The following is a 12,713-nucleotide window of genomic DNA, read 5'->3' on the forward strand; positions in this document are numbered from 1 at the left end:
TCGATTCTGAGAAAAAAGGAGGTAAGTACTGGTTTCAAAAACTTGTGACTGTCAGCCAACCCAACTTGATCTGTGTTGTATTTTTGAAATTATAAATGCAAATTCTTGTCCAGCTTTAAATATAGTTAGACGTCGCCATAGTATCAAGTTTGCCACAATTGCAAGTTTGCCAAAACTTTCAGGCACTGCTCCTCAGTTTCTGCTGTAACATGGGCAGTTTAGAAGTCTGATATTGGCCGTTTTTATGCTAGAGACGCTTAATTCGTCCGGGACGACATTTTTTCTGCGTCTGTTAAATTTGCCTAGTGTAAAGACGGCCACAAGACACATTATGCGTCTGGACGAAGAATCCATTTTAGCGCGTCATCGAAGACGCACTAAACTGGAAAGTTCATCCCGACGCATTATGCGCCTAGCGCCCGTCTTTATACTAGACGAATTTAACAGACGCAGAAAAAATGTTTGCCCAAGTTCGTCCAAGACGAATTATGCGTCTCATATAGTTCGTCCCGTGTTTACGCTAGATGTATAACATGAGAGACGCATAATTCGTATTGACGGATTATGCGTCTCTAGTATAAAAACGGTCATTGATATTAAAGGAAGCGCTTTCGCCAGATGAGTTAAACAATACGAGGAAACCTTGCTTGAAAGTATATATATTACTTTTTTTGTAAATCAGTTAAATTTCTTTGAGAGTACGATGAATAGCAGTGACGTATTTTAAGAAAAATATAACTGGAAGAATTCGAGCTTAAAGGAAACAGATCGAGTTGCATTTAGATTTTACTCAGGGGAAATCTTTCTCCCTTGGAGTAGTGCCGATTTTAAGTTGATAACCGCGATGGAAGTCCACAGCCCGGGTTTATGATTATTCAAAAATCAATTGCAAACTTTCTCCTCGTTATGTCTGACCTTCTTCGACTGTTTTTTTTTTTTATATACTTCTGCAAAGCAATTTCTCAAACTTTTTCCGTTTATTGCATTTGTTTTCGTTGTTATTCCTGTGCATGAATCTCGATCCGGCGTCATATTTGCTCACTTGAGGCTAAATGCTTGGATGACCAATCTCTAACCGTCATTCATGATCTCCACATATCTCTAAAATACATTAGAAACAAGCATTAAATAACAGAAACAGGGCCAATACTTGGCCCTGTTGATGGACCAGGAAGGTGTTTTGGTTTTAAAGGGAAAGAATGAAAGAAAACAGTTATGGGTGTAAATAGTTTATATAGAATATAAATAAAAACACACTGACAAACATAGACACAGAAGCTATTACGTAATATTTGCTAGTAAGGGTAATGGAGCTGAGAATCGCATCTACTGCATAACAACGCACGTGCGAATTACGAAAGAACAAAAGACGAAACCACAATGTCTTTTATTTGATTGGATAAACGAAATGACCAGTAACAACCGATGATAAGCTAACTTCTTGGACTTTGCATCATGATGAAATTGAAAAACCCTCGTGACACCCTTATGATTTGAGTGGGCGATGAAGTCGTTGCGGTTTTACAATAGATGTAACACTTAAAGTGGGCTGTTTCCTTTTTAATTGACCTGTCTTGAAACTACCACAATTATATTGTTCAGCATTAAGTATCCTTTAATTATTGGAGACCACAATTTTAACAATGTAGGAGAGAGTTCTGTCCTGGCACCCAAATGCTGATTTTCAGATTCTGTCAGTGGCTCAAAAACGCCTCTTTCTAATCTCCTCAAAATAATCAAATTCCGCAATTAAGTCAAGAATTTCCATTTCTCTTTTGTTTACTTTAAATAGTGTTAGTCTGTACCGCAAGAATGACTATGAAGCCCGCAGGATTTCGACTATTTCTTCTACTGTGCTGCTATGAAGTGTAAGTACCTTAATTTTTCAACCGTCCATAAGAGACTATTGCTTAAATTGTCAAGAAAAATGCGAGGATTATTTCCCCCAAGAAAGGCTATGATTAGCGCAGTAATGGACGCAATTTTAGCAACTGCGTCACGGTAGAGAAGCCTGAAAATTTCAGGACTTCAACGAGACTTCTACCCGTGACCTCGCAATACCGGTGCGACGCTTTAACCAACTGAGTTATGAACCCACTGACGTTGGGGGTTGGTCATTTTCAGGTTCTAATTTTCCCGTGTGGAATGAATCAATGGAGGAAATGATATATGAAATATGAAACATATACTGAACTGCGGATATGAAATCAAGTAAGGATCATAGCCTTACTTGATTTCATATCTGCAGTTCAGTAACTGATTCATTTCATATATCATTTCGTTCATTGATCATTTCTCTATTTCGTTTAGTTAATGGGCCCACGCAATAGCTCGAAAAACGGCCCATTGAAGGGAAAATAATGGAAAGTTATGCTTACACGAGAAGGCAACACTTGGTGTTACATGCACACATACCGTGCCCTACACGTTTTTCTTTAATTTCAGCGTAACTACAATTGATCACTGTTCTAGCGGGCAGCATTCTAAAGTACGACCGCTAAACTTATTTGCCAATTTGTTGACTCACTATTTTATAATGGAGGTTAAAATTATTGGGAAATTTTGCGGCGTGCAGATCAATGTTGAACTTTCTGCGACGTACATACTAAAATGACCATATAACTGTTTGCTTTTAACAAATTAAACCCCTGCTAAGTTATCGATACTGAAATAGGTCGTTTTTGTTCTATTTACACAAACAATTTTTTTCCCATGTATTCGTAACGTTTACGTTTTTGTCGACTGTCCCAAATAACGCCGACTAAAGTAAACGAAAGCTGATATTGCACGTTTTAAACAAGTCAGTCGTCGAGTGATGCCCATTTAGTTCCTAATCGTGTTAATGGCCTTCTTCACCACTTCGGCACCAAAATGTCTTTTATGGCATATTACAATTATGTCATTGATTATACTGAAAATTGTGGCAAATAAACGGAAACTGAAAATGAAACTAGAATGTGTGAAGGTTTCACATAAAGGGTCCTTAGATGTCTCGTGCATTCACTCTCAGACAGGAGTGTTTTACTGGAAAATACACAACTCATAAAATTCATAGGAAACTACATTTCCATATCTTCACTAGTGAGGATATTGATGACAGCATTTCCCGCCTTTGCGAATGGCGATTGATAGATTTGTGAAGTTCTCTAAAGCTGACGTAAAATCCTTTTTCTCAGAAACAAGGAAATTCTAACACGAAGAATAAAACTTCATACGGCTTAAAATTCTTCAAGGAGTTCCTTGCAAGTGAAAAAGAAATGCAAAAATTGAAGAAATTCCTGCCGCCGAGCTGCAAGAATTTGCGATAAAGTTTGAGCTCGGTGTTAGATAGAAAAATGGTGAGTAAAACACCCCTGTCTGCATATTAAAATGAAAATTTTACATTGGCTAAAAGAAATGAATTTTATTTTCTCTTGTTAAAAACAATATTTTACTCACTCGCTGCACTTGTTTGTAAAATATTGTTTTTACCACTCGAAATAAAATCATAACTTTGCGCCGCCGTGTAATATCCTCTACATCCCTTTAATGTTCAATCTGCCTTGCTCTGTTTTGTATTTGATACCAAGGAAGAAGATTAAGAGGCAAATGCCAACGCATTCAGATATTCATCGTTATCACCATCATCGTCATCGCCAACGTCATCATTATCGTCATCGTTATCGTGAACGTCATCATCTTCAACATCGTCGACAACATCATTACCATTATCATCATCATCATCGTCATCATCATCGTCATCGTCATCAGTATCGTCATCATCATCATCATCATCATCATCATCATTATCATCATCATCGTCATCATCAACGTCAACGTCATCGTCATCGTCATCATCATCATCATCATCGTCATCGTCATCAGTATCGTCATCATCATTATCACCATTAATCTGTTACACTGTTAATTTGATTCCTATTGCGTCAACAGAATTTATTGTGATAGAGAAGTGATAACCATGTTTTTCAAAGACTACGACAGTATAACGTACCCAAACTTCGGTAGGTATAGGTACTTACATGTAGCTAACAATAGATTAGGACTGATGAATTATCATAAAGTCGAGCAAATTCTACGAGACAAGCTCCCGGAAACAAGGCAGTGAATAATGGTCATTTTCTTTTACCCTTTAGAAGAAGGTACACCTACGAAAATCCGAAGCAGCATCTATATTGAATCGTTTGGAAACTTTGAGGAAGCTAACATGGTACGCTAAAATACATTTTACGATCTTTGTTTTGAGGAGTCGCTTGTGGCCTGGCTTTTCATTGTTAACAAAACGAGGCTTTTACATAACAATCTAGAATTAGAACGTAAGTACAACATGTTTTGTCCAAAGACATTAACTGTCACTTGATCCAACTAGATATGTTCAAGTTAATTCGCTAGAGTGTCTATTTCCAACAGCATCGATCTTATTTTTGTCCATATTTGGGCATAAAATTGATGTCATAAAATCCCCAGCTTTGTTCCAAGGAAAAGAGTTGCAAGTTACACACTTTAAGATCATGTGCTTCTGCTTAAGACTAATAACAGTTTAATAGGAGGTATTTTTTTTCTTAGAGTGGTGACTCCGGGATGCTGGGATAAGACTCCCAGCGCTTGTTGCACCAACAACCTTTCGATCACTTGTTCGGTCCTTTACCTGAGCAAACAATAACCAGCTCTTTGGGAAAAAAAACCGATTATTATTATTATTATTATTATTATTATTATTATTATTATTATTGTTATTATTATTATTATTATTATTATTATTATTATTATTGTTATTGTTATCACCATCATCATTGTCATTGTTATGATGATGACGATGATGATGATTATTATGGTTATTATCACTAAGCCTTCTCCAAAGATCCCCCTATTTATGCACCTCTTAGTAATCATAGCGATGACAAGCGAGATCCGTTATTGTTTTACTTCAGGAATACAAGGTACACGGTTACTTCCGCCAATATTGGACAGATTTACGCTTGGCTGGCAAGTCAAACCGAACACAAGTCCTCAGAGGAAGAGATATCAGTAAGATATGGAAACCAGATCCATACTGCTACAATGCACGTGAATCGAATCTGATGATCCCAGATGAAGAGCTGTACAGCTCCGTAAAAATCAGCCCCAGTGGTGACATGGTGATGAGCATTGGGTAAGAAAAAATTATCACAACTTGGTAAGCTCGAAATGGGAATGTGAGACTATGGGCTGAATCACAGACGCTTTATCAATTCATCTACACGTCTAAAGACCAACTCCAATGCTACGTTTAATTTAACCGCCTTTTTTCTGCTTCTTCAGTTCGTCTCTCGTCTCTCTTCTCTTTCCTTTTCAGTCTCACCTGCGTCCTCAACCATTTGACTCACATGATCTGAAAGTTCATTCTCCTAACTACTTCCATACCTTTCTTCCTTGGCTGGTCATGAGAATTTGGTGTTTTATTAGGATCCTTCCCTTGCGCTGATAGTAATCTTCATTCTCAATGCTTGTCTACCTGACAGGGTATTGAAAGTGAGAGGTGAATTTACATATTGATCAATTCTGGAAGTCAAAAGGCTAAGAATTCACCTGTTCACCTCTATCACTTCCTGACATGGTGACTCGGGCATACTCGGAAAAGAAATCCGAGTGCTCCTTTGCAGCAGTCGAACCTACGACCTTCCGATTACGAGTTCGGCAGCTCTACCTCTTAGCGAATGGGGATGATCGGAAAAATCCGAGTGGTCCCGAACAAGAGACCAACTTACGACCTTTCAATTTCGATTCAAACGAGGAAAAGCCCAAAGAAGGATTTAAGAGAACGAGTAGAAAAGGCTATGTTCACTGCAAGATACATCCACGTATAGGAGATGATGAGAACGAGCCGCGATCAAGTTGCAGAAATTTTAAACGCTATCGAACCAGACATCCCCAAAGAGAGTGATCATGATAAACGGGACTTTTTAAAAAGTGTCCCTCGGACTTGGCCTTGCTTCATACTCGCCGATAAAGGGTTCTGGCTCTTCATCAACGGCATTAACAACCACGGTGTGTCCGTCATCTTTGTTGCAAAAGATGCTAGAAGCCTACTGTAGGCTTCAAAATAAGTCTGATAGCGATTCGTGATTGGCTAGCAGCGCGGACGAGACTCGATTCAAGAGACAACTTTGTTGGAAGAGCGGCAAAACACTGTAACACTGTAAGTTACGTCGCGAAGAATTTTTCAGTGATTGTTGGACGTGTTGTTTGATCAAAAGAAATTCCATCGAACACTTCATGGAACAAAAAATGTTGGACGAACATCTTCCAACATGGGCGGCCAAACAGTCGAACAATGCTGAAGCGAACAAAGGTAACGTTGGAGCGTTGAATCCAACTTCGTTCGATAGTTTAGCCAGGGCTTTAAACTCCATGCTGTCAGCTCGAGAACGGCGAAGGAACGTGCCAACATGTCAAACCCGCGTGCGGGGCGTGTAGAGCTTTTAGTTGAGAGCGGTAAGCAATGACGACGGCGACAGCAACGAGAACGTCACAAGTTTGCATGTGTAGTGGGCAAACGCCCTGCGCGTGCGTTTTTCACTTTTTTCCATTTCTTTGCCGTCGTTTGCAAAACAACAGCGTGAAATAGCCAAATTTGAGGTTTTATGAAAAAAGGCAGCACTTGAGGATAATTTTTCATTTTCTCCCCTAAGCTAACCGCCGTTCAGACCATGCAGTGTCCTTTTTTTAGAAACTACGACACCCTTAACTTGATATATTAAAAATGTTGAAATAGTAACGAAGTGATTACAAGAACGTGAATTTATATTTTGAAATGACGTTCTCGTTGCCGTCGCTGTTGTCGTTGCTTAAGCTCCCTATTTTTTCATGGCGTTCTCGAAGTAGTGGTTATCGTCGTCGTTGTCCTCGCGTACTCTAAGCTCCTTAATATTTATGACATGTCACGGTTCCTCTATTATCCTGATACAAATAGCTTGTGTTTTGTAACAGTACGCGACAATTTTTAAAGATGGCAGCACGCGGGAAATGTGAAAACGAAAATGAACAATCAATTAGCCAGCATCAAAAATACCATAATACTCTTTGTTTGTCCCTCCAAAATTTTGCATAAGCCTGGTTTCCCAAATTGTCTTAGTAAGTACGACGATCATTTCCTCGTATTATTATAATTCTATACATTCAATTGATCTTTCATTTCATTTCAGAGCTGTCATACTCGCTTCTTGCGTTATGAATCTAGAAGATTACCCATTAGACTCACAAACGTGTCATCTCGAATTTGGAAGCTGTAAGTAGTAGGTAGTTTAATTTAACGAAGAGGGTCATTTCAACAAGAAAAGTCCTGCGTGCTCGAACAGAACAAATTTAAAAACCTGACAAATTGTGACTGCAGCTGACACTGTCACCTTCCGCTCAATAGGAGGTCACGAACCAACTTTGGAGCTTACAATAAATACACCTCTTCTAAGAAGTCCACAACCTAGATGTGTCGATCTGCGATGGAATGCTGCCTATCATTTTACTGCATTTTATACTGTCAGGACGCTTACTGTTATTTTAAATTAAGCACGAGAACGGCTAAAGCCTTTTTTAATTTTCGCGTGAGCAATCCCTCGCGCGTCTACTTGATTGCAGACCAATCAGAGGCGTTGTGGTCATCAGGCAAATCTGATTGGTCATCATTTCGCGGGACCTGTATTGAAAATTGAAATGATACCGTAAATTGATGGACCAAGGCCGAATGAGAGAGATCGGCTCCTCTGAGTATAATGGACTTCTGATAGGTCTTTCTTTTTTGATTACGTATTGTCAAATATCAACATTAACGATTTAATAGACGCGGAAAATAATGACTCCTCTACGGCATGGGTCGAACCAGCTCCAGGAGACTCGCGGAAGATCCTCGCGATAGCCTTCAGAGTACTTTTCCACCGATTTAAACAGTATTCGACCGGATAAAGAGCTACATGTACAATGCATGTATCTGTCGCGACTGTAACTACAACCTCGTTCCCAGGGTCTCTCTTCTCTGCCTCCATTGTCGTTGACAATGGAGGCAGAGAAGTGAGACCCTGGGAACGAGGTTGCTGTAACTAGTCAATATATGCAATCAAAATATAGCTGTTCCCACGGTTAACATCCTGAAAGCCATGGCGATTCAGAGTCGTGTTCGTTAGCATTTAAAATAAACAAAGACAATTCCCTCAGATTTCGATAAATGCTACCGTCGAAGCGTTTTAACTCACCAAAATCTACCGCTGAGAGCACAAAATGGCGAGGCCTACGGCGACTGTATCGTGAAGACGAGCTCTCATGGCCTACTCACATGTTCGCCACATGTCATATCACATGTAACGAGATTGTGAAGTAGTTTAATTTAATATAATTTAATTTAATATTTCTATTGCGCATAAGTTCATACAGAAATGATCAAATGCGCATTACAATGAATACAAAAAATATCCTGAAACGAGAGCGAAAACGAGGTCAGATGTCGTCATAAGTTCGCACCAGTTTCCCAGCCGATACAGGCCCCTGCAAAAATCAAGCGGTGGGGGGGGGGGGGGGTTGGCATTTTGGTTTCCTTACAGCAATCTCGAAAAATTCTGCATAGCCGTACACAGGCACACCACTTCGAAAAACACAGAACGCAAAAACGAAATTACGTCGAACGCAATAGTCTTTGTCCAATTACGTCTCACGGTTTGATTACGAATTGTTCGACATAGCCTATTCAGTGACATATTAAACGTGTTCTTAATAAACTTTTTAAACTAGAGATTGCAATGCCATGTAATGATCTATGCATTACATTGGATCAACACAAACAATGATAAGCATAGACAAACCACTGTTACGACAAATCAAACAACTCTCACAAAGGCTTACAGGCCGACCGTACCAAGTTGGCGGACCGTAGTTCCAGTTTCCAAGAGAATGCCTTCACGATTCAAAATTGTTTGCGTTTGAAAACTTTCAACTCTGGATAGCGGAATCAAAAAGTTGCGGATTCCCATGCCACATTCGCCGGATACGTCTGGATGGAAGGGGAGTCCGCAAAGAAAAAGTTGCGGATTAATTAAGAAATGTCCTGATACGTGTGGACAGCGCTTTAATTAAGCTCTTATTCTTTAGCCATCGTAGCTAAAAATATAACACAAACAGCGGTCACGGTGATTAACAAGGTAAACCAACGCATGGTATGCTAGGCTGATACCGTTACAATGTTTGAAAACTACTTATATATTCATATAGTAAGGGGTCTATACATAGTTGCCTAGCCGGCCGCATACCAAACGTCAAGTCGATAAAAATGCATTGGTTTACCACGTTTATCACCGCTGTATACGTACCATTTTGCTAAAAGACTTAGGTTCTGGGACTCGGTTAGGTGGCGAATGTCCCGACCCGAGAATATTACTGACGCCGAGGTGTCGAAGAGTGGGTTTCCCACAATTGTTGTGAGATACGACGAAGGAAATTGTAAGCTGGTAAATGAGAAAGGAGATGACTTGTATCGAGTGAGGATTTTTGTATCTCTTTCACGATAGACGCCTATACTGCTGATCAAATTATGTACGAATGGATTCCAGAAAAAGTTGGAGTTGGAAGCAAGGAAATGGCTCAGTTTGAATACAAAGGATTCAAGTTATCATCTGGTGTAAGCGTTTATGCCGTTGGTAGGTATTTTCGCGGTAACTTGTTTTTCTGTTTATTGTCCGTTTGTCTGTCTGGGTCAAAATCATCCTGGGCTTATTTATTCGTTTGAGCATTTCCGTGATTATCTTCGAGCTGTAGAAACAAAAGAAATGACGGTTGGAATTCTTATCTTTGTTACATGGGTTTAAGACTTAAAAAGATAAGAATAACGGCACAGGTTATGGAGTATTTTTACATGACGTCACGTCGGGCAGTGAAATAAAGAACCAGCGGCCATGTTGGAGGAATGAAATATGCTTCTGGGAATAGGCCACTTTGGAAAATACCATAATACTCTTTGTTTGTCCCTCAAAATTTTGCAATAAGCATTGTCTTTGTTTTCTCTTGGGACCGTTGTAAGTCCCAAGAGAAACTGGAAACAATGCTTATGCAATTTTTTGGGGGGGGAGGGGGGGGGGGGCAAACAAAGACTGTTATGGTATTTTCCGAAGTGGTCAATTGAACTCTATTTTACTCAAAAGTTTTCCTTTTCTTGTAGTGTGCAAATATGGCTTTTGGTCACATGAGCTAACACATTGTATTAAAAACAACAGAAATTCATGTTCCATTATGTCGCTTAGGTCTGGATCCGAAGTCACGTTCATCCTTGCGGCGCGTCAAAAAAAAAAAAAAGAAAAAAAGGGGTTTACTTAGCCTATCAAGGGAACATAAATGCTGACATACGTTTTTTCATTTCCGTTGCTAGGGAATTACTCAACAATAACTGTCACCTTTTCGTTTCAAAGACGCCTTGGTTACTTTCTCATTCAGATCTACTTACCGGATATGTTTCTTGTGATGCTAAGCTGGATCGCCTTCTGGATGGAAAAAGATGACATCGGCAACAGAATGGCTCTGGGTATCACCACAATTCTGACCATCATGTTCCTCCTTGGATCTCTGAATGGTAACTTGCCTCAAGTCAGCTATGCAAAGGCATTGGATTGGTACCTGCTTGTATCCTTCAGTTTCGTGTTCCTGTCTTTGATTGAATCCACGACCGTGTATATACTCATAAAGAAAGCGACCAAAAAGGATGGAAATATAAGCCGCAAGGTAACGCAGTTTTTGTGAAGTACGGTCAGGAACGAATGAAGAGGAGCCTCCATGTACACTGTATCCTTAAGTCCACCTTTACGCGTATCTTTCTATTTTTAGAACTTACCCTTAAGCATGGGGACTCACATTTACATCAATTTGCATCAACTTGCACAATTTGCATATATTGGTCTTGCTATTTTTGTCTCCGTTTGACAATACGTTTATTGTTATTATCCATTCTAAACAGAGCGTGGAGAGCCGAAGAACTCGTGGCGTTCTAAAAATAGAAAGATACGTGCCAAGTTTGACTCATAGGGCTTGTATGGGAGAGGCAAGCTCCTTATCATGGGCTTTTGATAAGGTGTACTTGTTGATGCTTCAATTCATGTTTACCTCGTCGTTGACGAAGTCATTTAGTGAGGTTCATCATTATTGTCATCGTCATCACCAACATCGTCTTCGTCATCATCATTATCATCGTCATCATCATCATTGTCGTCGTCATCATCATGACCATTGTCGTCTCCAGGAGCAGTTTACTTGATTACTGACAGTCGTTGTCATCATTATCATCGTGATTACCATCTCTCTCGTCGTCATCATCATCGCCATTATTCATATTATTACCAACTTTATCCGATTATTCACGATGACTTCTTCGTGATAATTTACATTATCGTAAAGCGTCATCATTGTCATCGTCGTCAACATGGCTATCACAGTTATCATGACTATTTTTCTAGACAACTGACAAGGTCGTTGTCATCAATACCATCATCGTCATCATTATCTTAATTGTTACCATGCCGTTGTTGATTGCTCATTCTATTTTTCCAATCTTTTAGATCCCCAAATCCAAATCACTGTCTGGCTCCGAGACTAATAATAGAAGTAGCAAGAAGCCCAATGGCCATGCTTATATGGGGAATCATGCTTATATGGGGAATGGAGAAGACCTTGAAATGGGCCTTAAGGACATCAAAGTTGACAAGATATCGTTGGATAGTTGCGAAATACAAGAGAACACGAAAAACAAAAGAATGAAAAAGATGGCAAACCTGATTGACAAAGTTTCGCGTGTATTGTTTCCTTTGGCCTTTGCCTGTTACAACATTTTTTACTGGACACATTACTAAACAGGCAAGGGTTGTGTTGCGTTAAATAGACGATAGCACAAAACGCAAGATTAGTTGTTCGAAATTTGCTTTTGTTTGAAAGCGGTAGATCGGCCATGAAAATGTATCTTCATAAACCAAAAGTACTCTTTTTTTGCCCGTGCACAATAAAGGAATGGAATTCTTTACCCAATGACTTATTGATCTGAGAAATCAAGCCTTGAAGTCTGTAAGAATGCCCTGAATAATATATATGGATTAATTATCTTGACTGAATCTGTTTATTATTATTCCTTTGATCTCATTCTTCACACCCTTAGTCGTATCTACGTTACTTTACCTTTTAAAGAACCTCCACAAGTATTTCTTTATTGAAAGAGGTACAGTCAACCGGAAGAAAAAGAAGGAAACCCATACTTAACTTTTAAGAATTTGCCATCATTCAGGGTCCGTGGGTCTTCCGTCCATTTGATTTCCATGAAAAATGGAAAATGAAAAAATGGATTTTGTATTTTTAATGTTTCATTTGTTTTTACCAAGGAACGTTGAGAATAAAATTCCAACAAACACAAACATGAAAAACATGGTTTCTTATTGAATAAAAATTAAAAATGACAATACAAATCTTTAATGTTTATTTGGAAAGGAAGAAAGAAGAATTGAATAGCAGCCAATCGATTTGAAATTATTCTTTTTCAGAACCTTTCCAATCCGGGTCTAATTCTTTGATTTTTCAAGGAAGGGGCTTTCAAGATGGAGGAAATGATCCATGCAGTAAATATCCGATCAATTTTCAATTTTCCTCTGTCGATGATGAAATAAAAATGAAAAATTGACAAACCCTTCCGCACCACAGGACGGACAAGTCGAGACCGCAACTGA

At 39.1% G+C, this 12,713-nt stretch overlaps 1 protein-coding gene across 7 annotated transcripts in view; it reads left to right on the plus strand.

Annotated features, from left to right (window-relative positions):
• Positions 1 to 12,102, plus strand: part of LOC138057096 (gamma-aminobutyric acid receptor subunit alpha-1-like) — a 32,805-nt gene extending 20,703 nt beyond the window's left edge. For 6 of the 7 annotated variants that reach the window (XM_068903121.1, XM_068903125.1, XM_068903126.1 and 3 more), the window contains 8 exons: positions 1,793 to 1,868; positions 3,931 to 4,001; positions 4,134 to 4,207; positions 4,929 to 5,149; positions 7,182 to 7,264; positions 9,528 to 9,656; positions 10,382 to 10,731; positions 11,562 to 12,102. In XM_068903121.1, the coding sequence (XP_068759222.1) occupies positions 1,793 to 1,868; positions 3,931 to 4,001; positions 4,134 to 4,207; positions 4,929 to 5,149; positions 7,182 to 7,264; positions 9,528 to 9,656; positions 10,382 to 10,731; positions 11,562 to 11,852 (1,295 nt within the window). In that variant the 3' untranslated portion in view covers positions 11,853 to 12,102. The remainder of the gene's footprint in view (positions 1 to 1,792; positions 1,869 to 3,930; positions 4,002 to 4,133; positions 4,208 to 4,928; positions 5,150 to 7,181; positions 7,265 to 9,527; positions 9,657 to 10,381; positions 10,732 to 11,561) is intronic. The other variant, XM_068903122.1, reaches the window with a different exon arrangement.
• Positions 12,103 to 12,713: the final 611 nt, after the last annotated feature.

This window comes from Montipora capricornis, chromosome 7, assembly GCF_036669925.1.
Source record: "Montipora capricornis isolate CH-2021 chromosome 7, ASM3666992v2, whole genome shotgun sequence".
NCBI classification, from domain to species: Eukaryota; Metazoa; Cnidaria; class Anthozoa; order Scleractinia; family Acroporidae; genus Montipora; species Montipora capricornis.